The sequence below is a fragment of the Hemitrygon akajei genome, chromosome 4 (assembly GCF_048418815.1).
Source record: "Hemitrygon akajei chromosome 4, sHemAka1.3, whole genome shotgun sequence".
Classification (NCBI taxonomy): domain Eukaryota; kingdom Metazoa; phylum Chordata; class Chondrichthyes; order Myliobatiformes; family Dasyatidae; genus Hemitrygon; species Hemitrygon akajei.
This window is the reverse complement of record NC_133127.1, coordinates 4,592,043-4,617,480: the sequence shown is the minus strand read 5'-3', so window position 1 is coordinate 4,617,480 and position 25,438 is coordinate 4,592,043. Positions and strand designations below refer to the sequence as shown.

Sequence of the window (25,438 nt, the reverse complement as noted above, 5' to 3'; positions counted from 1 at the left end):
TGGTTGCTCTCCGGAGTCAGTGCTGTCGGTGATCTTGTCCGGCACCTTTTTATACATTTCTTCCCAAAGCTCTCAGACATTCAGATTTATTTATCAGATCTACATTGAAACATACAGTGAAATGTGTGTTTGCATTCACAACCAACACACCGAAGGATGTGCTGGAGGCAGCTCACAAACATCACCAGACTTTCCGGTGCCAAGATAGCAAACCCAATGTTCAGCAGGAAAATACAACCGGCAGCAACAACAATAACAGCAAAACAAGCCCCTTTTCCACATCCGACCCCTCCCCTTCACACACACAGGCAGCTTTTCTTTGGTCCCAGACTCTGACTTACAGATATTGGTCCTCCAGCCTCAGTCCCTGGCATGGACTCACAGACATTGTATCTCGATCTCCAGACAGGGTAACCCTGGGGATTCTACCTTCAGGCCTTGACCTCCAGACTCACCAACTTTGCTGTTTGATCTTTGGACGTCACTCTACAGTCTTGTCGACATCTGAACTTCAACCTTGGGCCATGCCCTCTGGTCTTTCCATCCTCTGGGTATTGACCCCACTTATCACAGGTTTTTGACCTTTGGGTCTCCTCCTGCCATGATGGACTACAACCCAAGACTCACTGAGTGGGATTGCTAACCTCCATCCTCACTGCCTGCCAAACTGACCTTGGACTGTGGAGTCCTCTGATATGGACTCTGAACACCAGCTCTGCTCCGTGTCCCTAAACCATAACCCCCAATTCCCCATCTGTCCCCCCAATGAACAAACGCTAAAAAAAGAACCCAAGAAGCAAAGCAAAATCATTTAAATCTGAGCCATGACCTCGACAGAGATCACAGCTCAGCGCCATTTGACTGGTGAGAGATCCCGTCCCTCTCCTCAGGAGAATGTTTCTTGAACTCTTCCCAGCATCATATCTCTAACTTTCTCTCTCACATGTCTCCTACCCCCTCCAAGCTCTACCCTTCACTGTCTCCCCTTCCTCTCCACACTCCACCCTCCACTGTCCCTACTCCCTGTTCCACCTCCCTCCTGCTTCTCCCTGTTCCCCTCCCTCTCCCCGTGCAGTCTCATTCACAAATCCTGGAGTTATGGGATCTGAAACATGGCTGCTTGAATTCAGAATTGGCTTGCCCACAGAAGGGAATACTGCCTGGAGATCCGTAACCAGTGGTGTTGTGGGAGCTCTACTCTTGGTCATTTTTATAAAGGACTTGGATGAGGAAGTGGATAGCTGGGTTAGTAATTTTGCAGATGACATGAAGATTGGTGGAGGTATGGATAGTGCAGGAGGTTGCTGTAGGTTACAACGGGACATTGACAGGGTGCAGAGCTGGGCTGAGAAGAGGCAGATGGACTTCAATCCAGAAAAGTGTCAAGTGATTTGTTTTGGAATTTCGAAATTCAAGGCAGAATACAGAGATAGTGGCAGAATTCAGAGCAGTGTCAAGGAACAGAGGAATCTTGGTGTCCATATCCAAAGTTTCTGTGAGTTAACTGTGTCCTTAAGAAGCTGTATGGTGTGTCAGCTTTTATTTGTCAGGGTATTGAGTTGAATAGCCACAAGATCATGTTGCAGCTCAGTAAACCCTGGTTCAACCACACTCAGAATATTATGTTCAGTTCTGGTATCTCATTATAGGAAAGATGTGGAAGATTTAGAGAGGGTACTGAGGAGACTAATGAGGATGTTGTCTGGATTAGAGAGCATGTTTTATGAGGACAGGTTTGAGTGAGCGAGGGCTTTTCTCTTTGGAGACAATGAGGATAAGAGGTGATTTGATAAATGTGTACAAGATAAGTACTAGAGACCTTCACTCGGGGTTGAAATGGGTAATACGAAAGGGCATAAATCTAAAGTGTTGGGAGGAAACAGAAGGGAGATGTCAGAGGTAAGTTATTTTTACACAGAGAGTGGTTTTCTTTACAGAAAGAGTGGTGAGTGTGTGAAATGCACTCCTGGGGTGGTGGTAGAGGCAGATACATTGGGGGCATTTAATAGACTCTTAGAGAGGTACATGGGTGATAGGACAATGGAGGGTTATGTGGGAGGGAGGGGGTAGATTGATCTTGGAGTTGTTTAAATTGTTGGCACAATCTCACAGGGAAAAGGCCTGCACTGTGATATACTGTTCCATGTTCCAATGCTGGAGTTGCAGTTTGTTGGGATGTTCCAGGATTTCCCAGATTCTGGAATGGGCCCCGCTGATTGGAAAACTACAAATGTAAGGATCCCATTTCAGAAAGGACGGAGGTAGAAAGCAGGAAACTCAGTGTCTTGATGTCTGTCACTGGGAAAATGCTGAACACACACTGAAGGAACGATGACAAGGTGATAAGAAAATCTCACACGGTCAGACAGAGTCAGTGACAATGAAAGAACTGCAGAGGCTGGAAATCTGGAAATGCTCAGCAGGTCAGGCAGCATCTGAGGGAGGAGAAACAGTGTGTGAGCAGAGTGCTTTATTCAATGTGCTGAAGGGAATGAGCTGCCTGCTGAAGCTGCTCAGTGATGTCTGCTGGGAACACACGGGTCTGCAGGGACTGGAATCTGGGATGAAAAACGAGCTGCTGGAACTCAGTGGGTCAGGTCAGCAGACCACAGACTCTCTGAACTCCTCCAGAGTGGAGGGAGAGAGGAAACAGTGAGCTACCAAACTGTTAGCCTGTCACTGGCATTCGGAGAAATGGGGGAATCTACAACGAAGGATGTGATATCAAGGTCATTGGAAAATATTATGAGTGAGTCAAGTCAGCCTGGATTAATGAAATGGAAGTTACATTTGTCTGGTCTTTCCGAGGTCTTTGGGGAAGTATTGTGTGAAGTCGTTCAGGGGGAACCAGTAGATGTGATGTATTTGGATTTTTGGAATGTTATTGATGAGGTCTCTCACTGGAGGTTGGTGAACAAGTTTAGAGCACATGGAGTTGGGGAGAGAAGACGAGAGCACTTGGAACTGGGAGAGATTTCCAGCATGGACTGAACATTGATTAATGTAGAGAAAGGAAAAGGTAGGAAGGAATGGTTCCTTCTCACATGACTGGTCTGTGATCCGTGGGGTGTCTCAGACAGGGATCAGTGCTTGGGCCCCAGTTATTCACAGTCAGTTATTTCCCTGAGGAGACCAAAAGTAACATTTCCAAGTATACTGAAATGGGAATGTGAGTAGAGATGAAGGAAAAGGATTCTCCACCCTGGAGCTGTACAGAGAGGCTCAGGGACTGGCTGCGCTCAAAAACAAGATCAGCAGATTTCTGGGAATGAGAGGGATCAGGGATATTGGGATAAGGGTAGGAAATAGAGAGCCATCATTGAAAGTGGCATCACAGGTAGATAGGGTCATAAAGAGAGTGTTTGATGCATTGTCCTTCATAAATCAGGGCACTGAGTACAGGAGTTTAGATTTGGAAGCTGGACAATACTGTGGAGAGGCCTAGTTTGGAGTATTGTGTGCAGTTCTGGTCATCTACACACAGGAAAGATATTAATAAGCTTGAAAGAGATGTTGCAAGGACTTGAGGTGAATAGGTGAGGACTTTATTGACAATGAGGGCAGGACCATGAATGTAGGAATGAAACATTCCTTCTGCTCTGCTAATTTTTTTAATGATTTGTGATTGGATTTGAATTTGAATACTCTGTGATTTACTCTATCCAACCCTTCTGAGACAGACAGTTTCCCTTTGTCTGTCTCTCACTGAGTAACGCCATTTAAAGGGACATTACCAAGACTGAATGTTTGTATTATACGTCTTGTTCATTTCTTCCCTCACCACCTCCCAGTCAATGTTCCAGCTTCCATCGATCTCTGCAGGCTTTGCTCCGTATTCATCAGCAAACTGCTCATTGAAAGTGTAGAAAACCTTCTTCCAATAGGATGCTGCCTGTGCGGAAATTTCCCGTTGGATAATCCAGGATTTGTAGTAATCATTGACTGTTTGATAATCTTTGTAGGGATGGAATTGCCCATTTGTGTCTTTATTTCGGAATTTTGTATCACTTGCGACTGAAGCTGTGCAGATATCTATTGAAAGAATTTCACTGTCTGTCCATCGATATCTGTTGAGTCCTTTAGGTCTGTGCTGTTTACAGGAGTGTTGTGAGTGTACCGGGGTCTCTGAGTCACAGAAAACCCCACAGAAAGGACATTTCTTTGTACAATTGAATAACCCTTTGAACAACTCCTCCCTGGGTTTCATGGATAATTCTTCAATCTTTGCTTTGACATCCCAGCCTTTTACCTCACGGAGAAGTTTCTGCTCCACCTCTTCAATACATGGCAGAATGGCTTCTGCACATTTCTTGCCATCACTGCCACTCTGAAACAGAACGAGCTTCATCTCATCTTTGGGCATCGAGATTCTTGTGTTTAACTTTTCAACAAACATGTTTAGGAAGCTCTGAGCATTTCCAGCAAAGTTCTGCTTCACTGCATCCTGAACAATGTCCTTAGCTTGCCCAGTGATCTCTGTGAGGATTTCTTTAGCCAGACGGGTAAATGTGCTCTCTCCATCGCGTTCTGTCTTGCAGTGTTTAATAACTTGCTGATGGAGCCAGTCTTTGGCGAAATTCTCAAAGTCTCTGATGTACCAGAGATATTCATCAAATCGATGTGTTTGTTTCAGGTGGACCAGGAGGGCCACAGTGAAGGTGTTACGGAGACTGTACTTTCGCTCAGGGTCATGTTTTTTCATATCATCCACGATGTTCACGCTGAGAGTCTTGAGGGTGGCGTCTCGGAGAGCTGGCAAGAAACAAGATCGTGCAAATCGTTCTGCTTGTCTCTGGTTCTCATCCTGCTCTGTGTAAATATCTTTGAAGAGATCAAAGTATTGATCTTTCATGTTTTCCAGTCTTCTCCGTGGGTCGTGGTTGTGGATGAACCTCCTGTGCATCTCCTGGAATCTTGGTACAGCGTAACCACACAGGTGAAGTTTAAACTTGGCCTTGAAAACCTCAGACATTGAAATGTATTGATGTGAAATATTGTCAACTTTTTCCTCTATCATCTTCAAAAGTTCAATGCAATATTTATTGTCATAATCCATGTCCTTTTTTGTGATGTCAGTGATCCAATGTCTGCATTCATCCTCGATGAGATGTGTAATAATTGCTGCTTGATTGAGATCTGAATTCAATCTGGATGGAATGAGTTTACTTGGACCCCATCTCCAATATGACACGTTGATGTGTTTCACTTCAATCTGAAAGTACTGGGTCCCCAGTTCGCAGAGATTTTTACCTTTTAGCCTTTCATTAATCACTCTCCCTTGAGCTCTTATTGCCTCTCTGAGAAGATTTTCAATCTCCAGTTCAATCTTTCTTTCTCTGCAGGGCTGATACTCCAGCTCAGACAGTGTATTTTTCCACATTGTTTCAAATTCATTTTCCAATTCATGGTCACCCAACACCAGATTTGCTACTTTACAATTCTGTAAAAGCTCCTTCACCTGTTCTCCAATCTGCTTGTGAAAGTTGTTACAAATATCATCCACTCCCTGCAGTCCCACCCGTCTATTCACGGCATCTCTACATCTCTGCATTGAATCGTGCTGAAGTCGGCTGCATAAACTGGAGATGCTGAGCTTAAATTCCTCTCTGTATTTCTCCATCAGACACACGTTATCAGCCCCACTTTCATACAGAGCTTGTAGTTTATCCAGAGTGTCACCCTCCCTTTTGTTCATCTCTGTCCTCATCTCCCTCTCCAGATTACGGAGCAGTTCGGTCAGATCTCCTCTGGCATTGCTGATTCTGTTTTCAGCCTCATTTCCCCAGGAGTGAGTGAATTTGCGGAGTTCCCACTCCCAGTCCTTGTACTTCATGGAGAGGTGGCTGTAAGCCTCTGCGACCAGACTGTTCTGGAAGCTGAAAATGAAATTTTCGTGTTTCACCTGCTCCCAAAGCCCAGACATCCATTTGATAAAGTCGGGGATAGTGAAAGCTCTTTGGATTTTGCTCTGTTGGAGTAGACACTGAATTAGGTTCTTCTTCAGTTGGGAGACGTGTTCACTGTAGCCGGTGTTGACTGCAGCCATTGGGGGTGTACCATGCCACAGACCAGGGATGTACCAGTTGTCCTTGTCAGCATCATAGTCCATCACATCACAGAACGTTACTCGGTCTACCTTCTCCAGCTTTGCTGCAGCCTCTGTCATCTTATCCAGCTGTTCCAGGAGTTTCTGACGGCCTCTCAGATTCTGATCGTGTGCACTCACATCGCCGACGTTCTGGTGAACAAATATGCACTTTGGCCTTTTTCCTGTCTCCCTCATGCGGATTAAGGAATGAACAACAATCTGTAAAATATCTTTCATCTCTGACAGATTTTCCATCCCGATGTTTACCAACGTTAAGTTGCTTAATCCAACCACGAACGTTGCCAGCTCATTGTCGTGCTCGTAGCTGTCTGTCAGTGTTGCGAGTTGTGGGGCTCTCAGCCCCTCTGTGTCAATGACCAGGATGAACTCACAGCCCAGCTCCTCGGCCAGGCTCCCTGTGACTTTGATCAACTGCATGTAGGCCCCTCGAGTACATCGGCCGCTGCTCACAGCAAACCGCAAACAGAACATTGTGTTGAGGAGTGTGGACTTGCCCGTGCCCTGAACTCCGATCACCGTCAGCACAAACACTCGGCAAGTTCTTTCCACTTTGTTGGCCACTTCTGTGAGTACGGCAGTGATCCATGGAATGGGAACGTTGGAAACGTCTCCATCGATGAGTTCCAGTAGGAACCCTTCCAGCAACAGTTCAGCAGCAACACGTGGGAACTGTGACACCTTTGGGTGGATCTGTGTCCTTTCGGTGACATCATGTAGAGTCACTGAAAGTTCATAAACCTGGCCAAGTTCCCTCATGAAATGCTCGAGTCCCAGGGAACTATCAGACATCTTCTGATCCAATTCCTTCAGTTCCTTCACCTTCTGCTTTGAGTCTTTGCACAGTTCTTTATAAATTCTACGCAATCCTGCCATAACTTCCCGCGATTTACTGTCCAGTTCCAGCTTCAGCCACTGTAGGGAAATGGCTCTGTCAACCCCACCATGACGGGTGAGGTATTCAATGAACAGCCGCATCTCGTCCGACAGACTCTGTCTGAGCTGAGCTTCCCGGATTCTGTTCTTTTCCTGGTTCAGTTCGTGGTTATACACTTCTGTGGTTCTGTCCCCACGGAGTTTCATCCGAGATTTCTCTTTTTCAACTTTAGACAACCCTTGCCAGGGCTCTCCATGAAAGGGCAACACTCTCCTTTTATACCCAGTAATGTCTCCTGAGTCAAGTCTGTCCAGTATTTTGGTCAGTTCCTTGGCTCGTTGTATTTCAGGTTGACGTTCATCGACCTCAATCCCACTTTCCATCGCAATGTCAGCCATTTTCTCCAGGCTCAGCAAGGTCTGGTCCCGGTCCCTCATTAGAATTACTTGTTTGATCTGAGAACAAACTATCTCTGCAAGATTACCTTCATTTACATTTGCCCGAAGAATGCATTGTTGAGGTTCTAACTTTAGATCTTTGAACAGATTCTTCACCTGCTCAGGGGTTATGTGTTGCTGATTGATGTGGGTGTTGACTATGAGAAGGAGTTTTGCTGGTGACTGTGTGAGAGAGGTGAGAAATTCTCGTTCCTTCTCACCGATCACATCAATGAAAATAAAGAGAGCAGCAGATACTTTTGCCAGAAACCGAGCGTTTCCCTGGAAAGTTTCAGCATCACCTCGGAGGTTAATGAATGCAGCAGCCTCTGGGAAAAAATCCGTGTTACTCTTCCCAGAAGGGAGATACCAGCTGATCTCAGCCATTCCATCGGATATCCTGCGGGGCACATTCCCACATTCCATCTCGGAGTGCAGGAAGATGTTCTGCTGCAGCTGTGCCTGACTCAGGGTGAGATTGAGGATTCGGGATTTGGACACTGTGCACCTTCCCAGTCTGAGGAAGGACACCGTTGGCATGGCTGCTGTCACGATGGGCACCTCCACAACGGGGCTGCTGTCTGTAGGAGAATGTGGGCACCATGTTTTAACAATGGGCCTCATGGCCCAGAGGAGAAGGGTGGCACCAGGCCCTTCTGTGGGTCCCCTCACCTTATCCATGGGGTGACTGTGTGTGTCTGGCATCAGAAAGGGTAATGCAAACTGGCACAGAGACATCTTCAGCATCAGTTCCTGCTGGAGAGAGTGGTCAGCACAGAGGAAAATGGCAGCAATGATATCCAGAGGATTCATCCCACAATCCTCTGGTGCTGTAACTTCAAAAAAATCACTGTAGTCTTCATCATCATCATCATCATCCTCACCCTCCGAGGGCAGATCAGGTGGCCAGTTGGGATTCCTCGCCAGTGAATTGGCTGAGAGGATCCTTTGGAGAAATCGCCAGGGAAGATCTTCTGCACAAGTTGGTTTGCTGTCCTCCAGTTTATCCTGGGATACCCTCTGCACGGTCTGAAGAGACAGTTTGTGAGGATAATGATCCTGTAATCCCAAATCCTTTACAATTTGTGGGGGGCTGAGATTTACAGACTCATTTTTTCCAGAAGGTAAAATGCTCATCATTGTCTCCGATACACTCTGTGTTCCCCTGGAATCTCTGTTCTCTTTCTCAGAGGTGGGACTACTTCGGGGAGTGGCGTGCTGATCGGGGTGTTTTGGGAATAGGAATACTGTTCTGTTTCTTAAATTCTCACAAAGGTAAAACTTGTCTCCAAAGATTTATGGTTTTGACTTGATTCCTGTCCTGGATATTTGCTGTGCCTGATGTTCTACTGGAACACACAGTTCCTGTCCCAGGATCTCAGGGCTGAATGGTTCCGTGCCTCTGGCTGGTGATCCTCTGTCAGGTCTCGTTGTCCTGGCACGGTGTGTACTGAGTACAGTCAGTAGGTGATCACCATGGCAACCTGGAATTGGTCACAGAATCATATCTTCACTTGGAGATTCCACACCAGGAAGACTGGGTACAAACTTGTTGTCCTTAGTAAATGAACAATGCAGTTGTAATGAAGATTCTGCAGAATATTTTACTGGGTTGAAACCAGAGAATCCTTGAAATACTCAGCAGGTGAGGCAGCATCTGTGGAGAGAGAAACAGGGTCAGTGTTTCAGCTCCATGTGTTGGTGAGTCTGTCACATCAGGAGAAGTTGAGTAGACCAGCCCTCTGTTCACTGGGGGTTAGAAGAATGAGTTGTGATCTCACTGAACTGAGGACAGAGTTTAACATTGCTGGATACAGGGAGGATGTTCCCACTGGCTAATGAGTGTAGGATCAGGGCACAGGCCGACTGTAAGGAGTGGGCTGTTCATGACCGTGATGAGGGAAATGTCCAAGTCTCCACACAAATAGAACATAGAACCAGAACATTACAGCAAAGTGTAGGCCCTTCAGGACCCAATGTTGTACCAACCTGTTAACTTAGTCTAAGTGTTTAGACATGCACCTGTCTGTGTTGGTTTCTGAGGTTTAGATGCTCTAACTCCCTGGAGTATGCATAGCTGGCGAGGCCCCTTTAAATTTTCTGGACAGCCCTGCTAATTGGCAATCATGTTTTGGGCAGGAAGGATTGAGCATTTAAAGAGGACCTGAACTGTGTTTGGTGCTGCAAAGATGGCACCACTTACGGTGGCCGTGTTGTGAGCTCCGTTCCAAATCTACAGTACCCTACTAACTACTGTAATTTTCTTAGCATTTTCTGTTCAAGTAGCTGATATACACATCAGAAAGATGGCATTTACCCACTATGTGCCGCCTTTCCTACACTGGGAACTCCTGCTTGCGCGATCCATGGGAGACTCATCTCTTACACTGCCACTACCTCGGAAGAAGTACCAAAGGCGAGGGAGAAGAGCCAGCATCCTGGTGAGGCTGAGACGGCATGCAAATCGGCTGCCACTCCCTAGCGTACTCCTGGCTAACGTTCGGTCCCTGGATAACAAGCTTTGTGAACTGAGAGCTAGAAACTCCTATCAGCGGGAAACAAAGGAATGCAACGTTTTGTGCTGCGTGGAGACCTGGCTGATGGAGGAGATACCAGATCATGCCATCGATCCCTCTGGGACCCCCCTGTTCCAGGCAGACAGGTCGAAAACCCTCACTGGGAAGAGTAAAGGAGGAGGGGTATGCTTCATGGTCAACAATGCTTGGTGTGACACCAAGAACGTGCATGCACTCAAATCCTTTTGCTCCCCAGACCTGGAATATCTAGTGCTGCTGTGCAGACCCTACTGGCCGCCTAGGGAGTTCACGGCTGTTATCATCACAGCAGTACAGGCTGATACTGACCTGGCTCTCAAGGAACAGTACAAGACCATCAACACGCTGGAGACTGCACATCCAGAGGCTGTCATCATCGTCGCCAGTGACTTTAATTGAGCGTCGCTGACAAAAATCTCTCTGAAGTTTTGTCAGCACATCCAGGTGAGCACTAGTGGAGATAACACACTTGGCCACTGCTACACTCCCTTCTGCAACCCTGTGTTGAACATGTATTACTTTAGAAATTAGTTAGGGTTACCCATAGCCCTCTATTTTTCTTATCTCCATGTACCTGTCCAGGAGTTTCTTATAAGACCCTACAGTATCCATCTTCACCACCATCGCCAGCAGCCCATTCCACGCACTCACCACTCTCTGTATAAAAAACTTACCCCTGATATCTCCTCTGTACCTATTTCCAAGCACCTTAAAACTGTGCCCTTTCATGCTAGCCATTTCAGCCCTGGGGAAAAGCCTCTGACTATCCACACGGTCAATGCCTCTCATTATCTTATACACCTCAATCATGTCACCCCTCATCCTCCGTCGCTCCAAGGAGAAAAGCCTGAGTTTACTCAACCTATTCTCATAAGGCATGCTCCCCAATCCAGGCAAAATCCTTGTAAATCTCCTCTGCACCCTTTCTATGGTTTCCACATCCTTCCTGTTGTGAGGCGATCAGAACTGAGCAGAGTACTCCAAGTGGGGTCTGACCAAGGTCATATATAGTTGCAACATTACCTCTCGGCTCTTAAACTCAGTTCCACGGTTGATGAAGGCCAATGCACTGTATGCCTTCTTTACCACAGAGTCAACTTGTGCAGCAGCTTTGAGAGTCCTATGAACTCTGACCCCAAGATCTCTCTGGTCCTCCACACTGCCAAGTCTTACCATTAATACTATATTCTGTCATCATATTTGACCTACCAAAATGAACCACTTTACACTTATCGGGGTTGAACCCCTATTGACATCAGTGGATCTGGGGTTGAGATGGTGAACAGCTTCAAGTTCCTTGGCATCCACATCACCGAGGACCCCAATGGTCTGTACACACTAACTGTGTGGTGAAAAAGGCACAACAGCGCTTCTTTCACTTCAGACAGTTGAGGAAGTTTGGTATGGGCCCCCCAAATCCTAAGAACTTTCTACAGGAGCATAACTGAGAGCATCCTGACTGGCTGCATCACTGCCTGGTATGGGAACTGCACCTCCCTCAATCGCAGGACTCTGCAGAGTGTGGTGCGGACAGCCCAGCACATCTGTAGTTGTGAACTTCCCATGATTTACAAAGACAGGTATGAGAAAAGAACCTGAAAGATTATTGGGGACCCAAGTCAACCCAACCACAACCTATTCCAGCTTCTATCATCCGGGAAGTGGTACCGCAGCATAAAAGCCAGGACCAACAGGCTCTCGGACAGCTTCTTCAACCAGTCCATCAGACTGATGAACTCACGCTGATTCTACATTATTCTATATTACAATGACTGTTCTATTTATTATAAATTATTATAAATTACTATGATTGTATATTGCACATTTAGATGGAGACGTAATGTAAAGATTTTTACTCCTCATGTATGTGAAGGATATACGAAATAAAGTCAATTCAATTCAATAGTAAGTCTACTTGTGATTTTTGTTTTGTGCTCAGATTCTCGATCCAGTTTGAAACTGTGTCCCGATTGTTGCCTTGGATTCTCCAGCATTTGGGTCTAAGTTGTCCTTGTCAAGGACTCTCGTCACAGTACGACTGAGCCAGTATGGACCCAGTGTGATATCAGAGTCTTTTGACTGCCCTGACCAGCCACAGTGAAGATATTTCTCGACAGCCTGGAGATGCACAATTTCCAGGTAGCCGTTGGTCAACTTTTGCAAGCAGGAAGCCAGAATCACTCAGGAGAACCAGTAGGTGGCTCTGCAGAGTCAGTGCATCTTCCAACCCCAGAGAGTTTCAACGGTGACCTGGGTTCTTGCTGGGGCTTCCTCATCCAATGCTCATTAGTGTTTGAACTCCAGCACCTCCCTCATGGCCACCATGAGGGAGGTGCTTTATCACTCCGCTGGAGCCAGCTGAGACTCAGACTGCCTGATGAAAGTTCTCTCGCTACGAGAATTGAGTCAGTCCTTGCCCGCAATTGTCTTGGACGGCTGCCCGCTAGGTTTTGGACAGATCCAGAACAGACTGTGGTGCTGCAGATGAGGATAGGGGATCACATGGAAGACATTAGTTTCTAAATTTTTGACTCACCACTCATACCTCTGATCCTCGGGTACCCTCGGCTCAACCTAACACATCTGTGGACTGGACGGAGGGGAGAATCACTGCTTGGTGCAACCATTGTAAGAGGGTTTGTTTTTGGCTTGGTGTTCCAACCCTTGACTCTCCCAAGAGCAGCAGCCAATGGGGGAACAGATTTATGCTCAGGGTAACCTGAAGCCTTCAGGAAACCCAGTCCTACCTTTCAGGGAAGACAAGCTGGCTCCAGCCAATAGGCCCCGTGCAGTCAAAGGTTTGTTGGAATGAGATCTCTAGATCAGGAGCAAGCAAAGGAGGTGCCCAAGCAGTATGGAACTTTAGCATCTAAGTCAAGGGCTCCAGTTGCCAGATCCCATCTAAGGGGAAGGTTCCAAGATGGAGGTCTTTGGAACAGAGTCCCAGGGGCACAAGAACTATTTGTCACACCTCGGGGCTGATTTCTGTAGAGACGGACAAGGATTTGAACTGTGATTTTGCTCCTTTTTCACTAAAGATTCTTGTGCATCAATAGAGGAAGCTCTGGGGTTTTCCAAAGGACCCTCGCTACCGATGGAGTCTCAGAGGAAGTGTTGGGGGTAATGGCAGCACCCAAGCTGGTAGAAATCCCTTCCATCTGCAAGGATTTGGAAGAGGTCTTCAGTAAGTGAAAAGCTGGACTTCTGGTAAGAGGACGATAGCTTAGTCACTTAAAACTATTGCTCTGTTTCATCTCTTACCTCTGCACTCTTTATCTCCTTTTATTTACTCCAGTCTGTTAATTTTTTTTTTGCTCTCCTACCTGCCTGAGAATATGCCTGTCCTACAATGGCCACAAAGTTTCCTGGGAATCTGGGGAAAAAAGAACTGCGACTTTTTTCAACATGAGTCAACTACCCAAGAATTAAAATGTAGCGCTCAGCAGCTGGAAGCCGTCTGTTCGAATTTGAGTGAGCATAACACCAAGTTAACATCCAAAATAACTGATCTTGAAGGCTGGAGTAGACGTCATAATCTATGAATTCTTAGTCTGCCAGAGGCTATCGAAAGTGGATCTCCTGTTGAATTTTTTTCTTATTTACTCTGTGATATTTTTGGGAAGGATATTCTTCCGACCCAGCCCGAGTTAGACAGAGCTCACCGTACATTTCTGGCCAAACCTGAGTTGGGCTTCAGGCCAGGCCCGGTTATTCTGCATTTTCATTGATTTCAGGTGAGAAACCTTTTGATCATGGAGGCACGTCGGAGGGGAAAATTGGATTTCAGGGGTCATTCTATGCATATCATTGAGGGTTATGCTCCTCGAGTTCTGAAGCTGCGTGCTGAGTATAAAGAAGTTATGAAAGAGTTTTACAATCGTGGATTCAGGCCCTCTCTGCATTACCTAGCCCATCTCCGAATAATTCTTAGTACTGGACAAAAAAAATGGTTTAACGGTTACAGAAGCTCAGAAATTTATTGAAAGTCTCCCTGTCATTTTGACTCCATCAGACTCGGTCTGATTATTTAAAATGGCCGATAAGTAATTAAACATTTTTTTTCTTCTTTCTGGTTTTTTTCTGTTGTCTTTTTAAATTACTGTATTTCTTTCATATTTTCTTGTGGGTAGGCTACTCTGGATTATTATTTTGAATTAAGTTTAATACTTTTTGATGGAACTGTTTCTCTTTTCTGCATAAATTCTCTAGTTTTTGAATTGTTAGTTAAACGGAGCTTATGATAACGTTACAAAACTGGAAGTTGGACTTTAGAGTTGTTTTTTCTCTGAAGAGCTTCCTGCTGTTTTTTGGTAGCTTTCTTGTTCTGGGATCTGGGGTGGGGGGGAGTCTCTCTAGTACCAACACCATACATTGAACCTTTAGTTATTCTTTGTTACTCAGGACATTTTTTTGTCCTGATTCTCTTGTCTTATATTTTTGCCACAGAGCTGTTATCTGAATGTTTGATCTTGTTTATACCTACTACCCTTTATGTTTTTTTTAAATGTCAATGTTTAGTGCGCTGAATTTTATAAGCTGGAATGTTAAAGGATTGAACCATCCTGTTAAAAGAAGGAAGGTGTTTTCACATCTTAAGCAGCTCAAAGATGACATTGCTTTTTTTGCAAGAAACTCATATTCATAGCTTTGATAATTCTCATCTAATGTCAAGGTGGGTGGGACAGCACATCCATTCTTCCTTCCTGGCTAAAGCCAGGGGGGGGGTGGTGGGGGTTCTCTATCCTTATTAATCAAAATGTTCCCATTGAGCTTCACAACAAAATATCTGATACAAATGGTCATTTTATTATTGTCTCAGGGAAATTGTATAATACTAGGGTAGTATTGGCTAACCTGTATGCTCCCAATTCGGATGACGTGAACTTTTTTGAACATTTTTTTCTCTTTATTGCCTGATTTGAGTTTGTATTCTCTTATATTGGATGGTGATTTTAACTGTTGATTAGATCCAGATTTGGATTGATCGTCCTCTGTACCTAGACTACCTAGTAAATCTGCTTTATCTATTCACTCTTTTCTTTCTAATTATGGTATCTCTGATGTGTGGCGTTTTTTCCCTCTACTGAGAGAGATTATTCCTTTTATCACATGTCCATCATACTTTTACTAGAAATGATTATTTTTTAATGGATTACCAGCTGATTCCATCTGTTCACTTTTGTGATTATCAGAGTATATTGATTTCAGATCATGCCCCAGTTACCCTGTCTATAAATTTTCCTGGTCTCCCTCAAATGAATAAACATTGGCATTTTAATCCGCCCTTGTTATCGGACAATGATTTTGTAAAATTTATGAAGGACCAGATAACTTTTTTCCTAAACACTAACATGTCATCTGAAATCTCATCCCAGGTTGTCAGGGATGCCATGAAAGCATATTTGAGGGGTCAAATAATTTCATATACTTTCTATGCAAATCTGAAAAGAAAGACCCATTTAGAGTGATTAGATTTGATTAGTCAGATTAAAGCAACAGACCGTCAATATGCCCAGACCAAAAATCCCGAACTGTACAAGAAGTGAGTAGAACTTCAAATTAAGTTTGACCTTATTTCCACTCAACCAGTTGAACGTCAACTTCTTAAAAGCAAGAGCCGGTTTTATATCCATGGTGATAAATCCGGCAAGTTTTTAGTCAACCAACTAAGATGCTCTAAAGCTAAACAACAAAATACAAAAATTCGAAAAGGAAATGGGAACATTACTTCGAATCATTCTGAAGTTAATGACATGTTTAAGAACTATTATCCTCAACTTTATACCTCTGAATCTTTAAATGATAATATCTCTGTTGAGCACTTTTTAAACAGCTTAAGTATTCCTTCGCTCTCTTCTGATTTTAAAGTAAAACTCAATGAACCATTATCACTAGAAGAAATATTTTCTGCAGAATTTTATAAACCAATCATTTTCCTCACTGCTTTCGTCTCAGTTATTCTTAGTTCTATCTGATTTGTTTAAACATGGTAAATTGCCAGAAACATTTAACGAGGCATGTATCATTCTTTTAGCCAAAAAAAGGTAAAAACCCAACAGAGTATTCTTTGTATGGGCCGATTTCTTCGTTAAATATTGATGTTAAAATTTTGGCTAAAGTTTTGGCTCGTAAATTGGAGAACATTGCTCCTTCTATTATTTCTGAAGATCAAACTGTTTTTTATTAAAAATCACCTTCCCTTTTTTTTAATATATGTGTCTATTTAATATCTTGTACTCACCCTTATTTGGGACTCCTGAATGTATCATTTCTCTTGATGTGGAGAAAGCATTTCATCGTGTGGAGTGGAATTACATTTTTGCGGTTTTAGAAAAATTTGATTTTGGACAAAGTTTTATTTCATGGATTAAATTGTTATATTCATGTCCCACCACTTCTGTTTAAACTAACTCTCAGCAATCCCAGTCTTTTAGCCTTAAACGTGACACCCAACAAGGATGCCCTTTAAGTCCCTTACTTTTTGAATTGGCCATAGAGCCATTGGCGATTGCGTTTTGTAGCTGTGCTGAATTGATGTGGATTTGGAGGGGGGTGTTGAGCATAAAGTTTCTCTTTATGCTGATGATCCTTTACTTTTTATATCAAATCCATCTACTTCCTTACCCCCAATGATTTTACTTTTTAATCAATTTAGTCAGCTTTCCAGTTACAAAATTAATTTACACAAGAGCGAACTCTTCCCAATCAATAGAGAAGTACAAGCATTAGTATTTCATGACCTCCCTTTCGAAGTAGTTAATAATCAATTTACTTACCTTGGTATTACAGTAACAAGGAACTTCAAGAATCTTTTTCGAGAAAATGTTGCTAATCTTTTAAACTCTACAAAATAGAGTTTGACACAGTGGTCACCCTTATCCATGTCTCTGGTAGGTCAAATTAATGTTATTAAAATGTATACCCTTCCTAAATTTTTATACTTATTTCAGTCTTTACCAATTTTTTATTTCTAAAGCTTTTTTTAATTCATTAGATTCTATCATTTTGTCCTATCTATGGAAGGGCAAACATTCTAGACTTAATAAAGCTCACCTTCAAAAATCTAAAAAGGAAGGCGGTATGGCTTTGCCTAACTTCCGTTTATGTTATTGGGCAGCCAATATTTGTTGTCTTACTTTTTGGTCCTTCTTTCATAATCAGTCTGACTGCCTAAAATAAGTGGCAATGGAGTTGAATTCTAGTGAGGATCTCTCCATTTCTGCACTTCTTGGATCTGTACTTCCTTGTCACTTGCCTAGACTAATTGTTAATCCCCTTATTAGACATACTCTGAGAATATGGGCTCAGTTTAGAAAATATAATGGCCTTCATGGTTTCTCTCTCTCTCTAGTGCTATTTTACACAATCATCTTTTCCTACTTCTACCTTCTATGCAAGACTCAACATTTCGTGATTGGTACAGAAAGGGCATTAGGCGCTTTGAATATCTTTTCATAGATAATTGTTTAGCAACTTTTCAACAACTATCTGCAAAGTTTAACCTACCTAATACTTATTTCTTTTGACACCTTCATATTAGACATTTCATTCTCCTTTTAAGATCAAATTTTCCTGAGATGCCTGAGGAAAACTTTGTGGACCTGTTTCTTTGTATTAATCCACTGGGCAAAGGATTAATATCTTCTATTTGTGATAAGTTAGTGACTTTAAGGTGTGCCCCCTTTGATAAAATTAGAACTGCTTGGGAACATGATTTAAATATTTCTTTGTCTGATGCGAGGATGTGAGGATTACATTCCTGGACTTCTCTAGTGCCTTTAACACCATCCAGCCCAAGATCTTAAGGCACAAACTAACGGAGATGGGAGTAGACTCTCACATGGTGGATTGGATAGTGGACTACTTGACAGATAGACCTCAGTATGTGCGGTTGGGAGACTGTAGGTCTGACACGGTGGTCAGCAGCACAGGAGCGCCGCAGGGGACCGTGCTCTCTCCGGTCCTGTTCACCCTGTACACATCAGACTTCCAATATAACTCGGAGTCCTGCCATGTGCAGAAGTTCGCTAATGACACGGCCATAGTGGGGTGTGTCAGGAATGGACAGGAGGAAGAGTATAGGAAACTGATACAGGACTTTGTGATATGGTGCAACTCAAACTACCTGCGTCTCAATATCACCAAGACCAAGGAGATGGTGGTGGACTTTAGGAGATCTAGGCCTCATATGGAGCCAGTGATCATTAATGGAGAATGTGTGGAGCAGGTTAAGACCTACAAGTATCTGGGAGTACAGTTAGACGAGAAGCTAGACTGGACTGCCAACACAGATGCCTTGTGCAGGAAGGCACAGAGTCGACTGTACTTCCTTAGAAGGTTGGCGTCATTCAATGTCTGTAGTGAGATGCTGAAGATGTTCTATAGGTCAGTTGTGGAGAGCGCCCTCTTCTTTGTGGTGGCGTGTTGGGGAGGCAGCATTAAGAAGAGGGACGCCTCACGTCTTAATAAGCTGGTAAGGAAGGCGGGCTCTGTCATGGGCAAAGTACTGGAGAGTTTAACATCGGTAGCTGAGCGAAGGGCGCTGAGTAGGCTACGGTCAATTATGGAAAACCCTGAACATCCTCTACATAGCACCATCCAGAGACAGAGAAGCAGTTTCAGCGACAGGTTGCTATCGATGCAATGCTCCTCAGACAGGATGAAGAGATCAATACTCCCCAATGCCATTCGGCTTTACAATTCAACCGCCAGGAGTAAGATATGTTAAAGTGCCGGGGTTAGGACTCAATGTATTTAAGTAAACTTTAATAAGAACTTTTTAAAAGCTATTATTAATGCTTTTTGAGAGGGTGATTTTAGATGCATATCATATTTTTACTGAGTTAGGTATTGTATGTAATTAGTTTTGCTACAATAAGTGTATGGGACATTGGAAAAATGTTGAATTTCCCCATGGGGATGAATAAAGTATCTATCTATCTATCTATCAGTTTGGGTTTCGATTCTTAAGTCAGTTATCTCAACCTCTTTATGTGCTCAGCACTGCCTGTTGCAGTTTAAGGTTGTACATAGGGCTCATATGCCTAAAACTAAATTATCGCAGCTTTATCCTGACATTAGTTCTGTTTATGACAAGTGTAAAGGGCTTCTCTTATCCATATGTACTGGGCTTGTTCTAGTCTAGAGAAATTCTGGAGAGAATCCCACATTCTTAATTCCCACTTAGAACCTAACCCTCTGATTGCCCTTTTTGGTACTTTGGGTGAAGCAGACATGCATTTGAGTCCGACTAAACGTCGAACGTTATCTTTTGCCTCTCTTTTGGCTAGATGCTTAGTTCTTCTCAGGTAGAGAGATGTTGCCCCCACCCACTCATGCTCAATGGCTTAGTGATATTATGTTCTGTTTAGACCTTGAAAAGATTCATTAATCACAATTCACTTAACAATTCAGACATAAAGTTTCATAACTTTTATATTTTGCATGCTTTTTCCTTATTGTTATGAATTATAAATTAGACATGTTTGTTTTGCACTGTATTAATCTCCATTTTGTTGATGGTTTTTTTTTGTAGTTGTACTGTAGAAACTCATTAAAAAAATAATTAAAAAAAGACTCCCACTGCATCGACCCTACCACAGTGCAATAGATCTATTGCCTGGTTTGTGTCCTCCACGGGGTCAATTATACGCACTCTCAGGCCCAGTGAGAAGCGCTATGGAGGAAAATATAAAGGAGGCTCTTGATCTGGGATTCTGGTCAGACCTTCGGCCTTGAGAATGCGCCAGCAGTTTTCCAAGCATTTATAAATGACGTGCTCCGGAATACTCTCGGGCTCTTTAGTTTTGACTACTGAGGGAGAGGCTGCTTTCACAGAGCTCAAACAGCAGTTCACAACAACTCCCATTTTGGTCAAACTTTCCCTCCATCATGGAAGTGGGTGCCTCAGATGTTGGAGTGGGTGCAGTGTTATCCCAGTGGACACCTTCAGACAATAAACTACACTGATGTGCACTCTTTTCCAGGTGACTATCCCCGGCAGAGGTGAATTACAACATTGAGAATGGAGAACTGGCTCTGGAGGAGTGGTGTCACTGGCTCAAGGAGGCCAAGAACCCTTTATGATATGGATGGACCACAAGAACCTGGCTTTTATTCAGGAGACCAAGAGACTGAATTCCAAGCAGGCCAGGTAGTCTCTTCTTTAACCATTTAAATTTCATCCTAACCTATCAACCGGGATCTAAGAACCAGAAGCCAGTTGCCTTATCCAGGCAGTTTGATGAACCTGAATGAGAAAAGCAGCCTATCACGATTTTGCTCCAAGCCAAGGAGATAGTGCCTATTCGATTGGGCATTGACATGCTTTATAGCAAGGCCAAGGTGCAAGGGGAGGTTCCTCAGAACAGCGTCTTGGTCAGCTGTTCATTCCTAGTCCTGTTCAGCCTCAGGTTCCTCAATGGGGATGTGCATAGAGAATGGCCTCTCACCCAGGGATTGCCAGGACCTTCAAGTTCATTAAGAGAAGATATAGGTGGCCTGGAATGGTGAGGGAGGTCCATCAATAGATGCTGGTATCTGAGACGTGTGCCCAGAACAAGGAGCCCCATATCCAACCTCAAGGGCCCCTTCACCCTCTGCCTGATCCAGGAAGACCACGGGCACATATCTCCATGGAGTTTGTCATGGGTCTTCCTCCTTCCAAGGGGAAGACTGCTATCATGGTAATTGTGGATCGTTTTTCAAAGGCCTGCAAATTCATCAACTTGACAGACTTCCATTTGTGGCAGAGATGGTCGGGATTGTCCTGCTGTGGGCCTTAAGGATGCATGGTTTTCCGGTGGACACTGTGTTGAATCACAGACTGCAATTTGCATCACATTTCTGCAGGGCATTTTGCAATCTGATAGGAGCAACAGCAAGACTTTCTTCTGGGTTTCACCTGCAATCCAAAGGCCAGGCGGAGTGGGTACCAAGATATGGAAATGTACCAAATGATGGCTGGCCTCTGAAAGACCAAACCAGTGGAGCGACCATTTGATGTGGGACAACACATTACAGCATTCAGCGCATGGGATGTCTCCTTTGTCTACCCTGCTTGTAATTTCCTCAAAAAATTGCAGTAGATTAGTCAGGCAGGATTTATCTATGCCCCTCATAATCTACACCCCTCATACCTCTGTGAATTATCCCTTCATTTTCCTATGGTCAAGGAATAAATTCCTAAACTGTTCAACCTTTCCCTATAACTCAGGTCCTCAAGTCCTGGCAACATCCTTGCAAATTTTCTCTAGGCAGGTCCATCTACCACCTAACCCCAAAGAAATTGCAAAAAACATTTTATGATGGTTTATTGTACTATTTGATATGCAGAACAACATATCAAAAGTTGGACAATTTTGACACATGGGAAGGTCACCAAAAATGACATTAAAAAACAAGATGGCTGCCAGCAGAAAAACGTCAGAAATCTGACTGATAACTATCAAATTGCAAGTGTTTTAAACCTGATGTTTTAATGCTCTTTTCACCAATGTTTTTTCAAATAACAGTAGTTCCTGGAATGAAAGCTGCATTTGTACTCACGTCATGACGTCAATCAATGACGTAATCAAGGGACAACTCTGGTATTAAGTACTGACATCATGACACATAATATGCTACCTTATGGTTTCTCAGATGCAGTCTTGTTCATCATCCTCTTCTATCACTGGCTCATTTGTCATATTGTCACAGTTGTCATCTTGGCAATGCCCACATGCACTGGTGCATTCCAGCCCATGTTTTCTGCAGGTACACTTTAGTGTATTGCACCCTCCCGAACAGTTGCAGTGAATCATCTGAACAAGTACCTCTGCAGCAGGCCTTTTGCATGTCAACATTGGAACAAGTTTTTCCCCTCCCCACTCAGACAGCTCCATTTCATCACTACAGCCCATCCACTCCATATCCTGGTAGTAAGTCCACAGGGAGTGAAACTTACAGGCCGAGGTGGTTGGTGGCAGTCTTTCAGGTGTGACGAAAGTCATAGCTTTCGCAACTTTCTTGCAGAGCATATTGTATCTGACAGATGCCAGGGAGTTGTTATGTTTTCCATTGAACAATGCCACCATTGCCCTACAGCCAGTGGTTTCCACAACATCCTGATTCAGACAGACAGACAGACATACTTTATTGATGCAGAGGGAAATTGGGTTTCGTTGCAGCCACACCAACCAAGAATAGTGTAGGAATATAGCAATATAAAACCATAAATAATTAAATAATAAGTAAATTGTGCCAAGTGGAAATTAGCCAGGACCAGGCTTTGGTGAACAGAACACTTTCGAACAGTCTCTGATTCCCTTTTGTTTTTTGATGATTCCTTGAAACCCCGACTTCTTTCCGATCCCAAATACTCTGGATGTTGGTTCACATCCAGTAAAGGCATGGAGAAACTATAGATCATTACAAGCTGCTTCTCCGAGTATCTGCTTAAGAACCTTGATATTATAGGCATTTGATTTCGCCTTGTCCGAGTGGAAATAGAGTTCAGTGCAGTCTGTTACCACTACATGGCAGAGCAAGAGTACAATAAGATCTCAAAGTCGGCATCTCCTTCAGCTTGAATCACTTTGCAGCCTCTCTGTCACAAACGTTCCACGATGAGCTGGATAATTACCTGCTTGTTTGCCTCATTCAACAAGAAGTGCTCCTTTTTTCCAACAAATTTTGTCACCCCTGTAATATTCACCTTGTTCGCTTTCAAATTTCTACTTCGCCACTGATGAGTACAGTCCTTTATGCTTGGCCCAACCCCATAACCATCAAACACTACAGTGGCTCTGGCATAGTGTTTGACAGTGAATGAGGTGTAGTCATCTGCAATTGAACTGTAGGTGCACCCCTCCATCCATTTTAAGTGGTGCAGAAGTGATCCTCCATCTAGAACATAGTGATGTGTCACTGGGACCGTCTGTGGAAAGCATTGTCCGATTTGGAGGTGGCATAGTTCTTTATCACTTCTGCCAGTTGTGGCTTATCCTGCTAGCACAAGAGATCTTTGCTTCAAACAAAGACATCGGATATGGATAGATTTCATAGTTCATTACTTCTTCTAGCCGGAGATCACCTGTTTGTGACACAACTAGGAACCTCTGGAATAACAACGCTGGATCTATGGTACGGTCTTCAGCAACTTTGACTGCCCTGCTGGATGCTAATGTCTTGACCTTTGAACTCCTTTTGTGCGAATACGAGAGAACAGAGTGTCCGTCCATCTTCCTAACTATGTCATTTCCTATTGTGAACAGGTCATGTACATTGACATCCTCATTTGCATAAACCCCTGTGATGATGTTGCGCAATGATTTATCATCCGAAAACAGTTTTGCTGTGACTTTTTCAAGGTCAGCCTCATCTCCACTCACTCTGGAGGTGGACAACTCTTTATGTTGTTCACCTGTTGTGGACAGTTCTTGCATGGCAAGGTTGAAAGAGGATGGTACAGTGCAAGACATAGTCCAAACTGCTCTCTGCTACTCTGACATCCCACTTCCTCGTGTTAGGCCCCCCTGGCTTTTTAGTAAGCGCATTAGTGTCTGTTCTGTCACAAGGTCAGATCCAAGGCCAGCCCAGTGTTGGCTGCTGCGTCGGATTACAGGGAACCCAGACTGGAACTTCTGATGAACCTCAGGGTTGTCATCCTCCAATGCAAGCATCTTCTGGAGATAGAGACAAGCCGACTTCAGATAATTTGGATAGCCAGCAGCTGAGAATAATGTCAAACAAGCTGAGATGGCACTGAGATGCATTTTCCATGATCCCATTCGATAGGCTGCAACAAGTGCCCTATCAATCCCTACCGTGTGCTGGTAGTTGACCCAGTGTGCTGGCTTTGGAGGTCCCTGCCAGTTCATCCTTTTTAAGAGTTACAGTTTTGTCAATCCTGCAAATGCAATCTGATTTCAACGACGACTCTAAGTCACTTGCGTTAGTCTCCATCGGCAAGCACAGTGTCTCAAGTTCCTCCACTTGGTCTTGAAAACCAGGGTTATTCTCCATGATTTTAGCAACAACCTGACATGTAAGTCATGTGTAGGACACTGATCATAGTTCTGGCAATTAAAAAAATACCCGGCGGGTATTCCCAATTCACTATTTATACCACAATTATGGCACTACTTTAGTTAGAAGCAGAGAAATATAGCAAAATAAGACAGGTATGGGTCTGATTCTTTTCATTGGCGGCCATTTTTTTAGCGTTAGTTATTTTTTCTTTCCTGCGCCCTGTTTCTGTCCAACTTTTGATATGTTGTCCAGTATGTCTGAAAGTACGGGAAATGACCATAAAACGTTTTTTTGCAGTTTTTTTAGTGTAGGGGTATTTTGGCGCTACATTGACAGCATTATCTCCATTCCTTCAATCTTATTTACATCCTTCCTGTAGATAGGTGACCAGACCTGTACACAATCCTCCAAATTAGGCCTCAACAATGTCACATACAACTTCAACATAACATCCCAATTCCTGTACTCAGTACTTTGATTTGTGAAAGCCAATGTGCTAAAAGATTTCTTTGGACCCCACCTATTTGTAATCCTTCTTTCAAGGAGTTATGGATCTGTATTCTACCGCACACCTCAGTGACCCATTGTTCAGTCTGTAAGTCCTACCCTAGTATGTCCAAAAGACATTAAGTTATAGGAGCAGAATTAGGCTTGACCCATCAAGTCTGCACCATTTCCCTCCCAGCTCCAACCTCCTGCCTTCTCCCCCCGTCAACCTATCAGATGTTGGAAATCAGTATACCTGATGGTCTCCCAGATGACTATGTCTATGGGAAATGCATCCAACTTCAGGCCCTGACAGACTGGATCAAGGAGCTGGATGTACTCAGGAGGCTTAAGATATTATAGATGAAACTTTTGAAGAGGTTCTTACACCCAGAGTACAGGTTTTGGACAGTGGATACACCAGGAGAGGTAAGGGTTTAAGGAGTCAGTGCAGGGTTCCCCGGGGCCACTTCCCTCAGCAACAAGAATACCACTTTGGATACTGCTGGGGGTCGGGGGAATGACCCACCAGGGACAGCAGCAGCAGCCAGGCTGGTGGCATTGTGGCCAGCTCTGAGGATCAACATGGAAGGATAAAGTCAGGCAGTGCAGTAGTTATAGGGGACTCCGTAGTTAGAGGGGCAAAAAGGAGATTCTGTGGCCAGAAAAGAGACACCAGGAAGGTGTATTGTCTCCCAGGTGTTAGGGTTCAGGATGTATTGGTGTGACTGCTTGATATTCTCGAGGGGGAGGGGGAACAGTAGGAGGTCGTGGTGCACGTTGGCACCAGTGACACAGAGAAAAGGGGAAGAGGGCCTACGCAGTGAATATATAGAGTTAGGAAAGAGGCTGAAGAGAAGGATCTACAACAGTGGTCACCAACCTTTTTAAGCCCAAGGTCCCCTACCTCGGCCTTAGTTCAAGGCAAGATTGACCCCAGAGCAATTAGTTACACGCATGCGCACCA

At 44.0% G+C, this 25,438-nt stretch overlaps 1 protein-coding gene across 1 annotated transcript; it reads right to left on the bottom strand.

Annotated features, from left to right (window-relative positions):
- Positions 1 to 3,010: 3,010 nt before the first annotated feature.
- On the bottom strand, positions 3,011 to 8,884 carry LOC140726076 (interferon-induced very large GTPase 1-like). Its single transcript, XM_073042010.1, has one exon. The coding sequence runs from the start codon at positions 8,558 to 8,560 to the stop codon at positions 3,731 to 3,733; it is 4,830 nt and encodes a 1,609-aa protein (XP_072898111.1). The 5' UTR covers positions 8,561 to 8,884; the 3' UTR covers positions 3,011 to 3,730.
- Between the last annotated feature and the right edge of the window lie 16,554 nt (positions 8,885 to 25,438).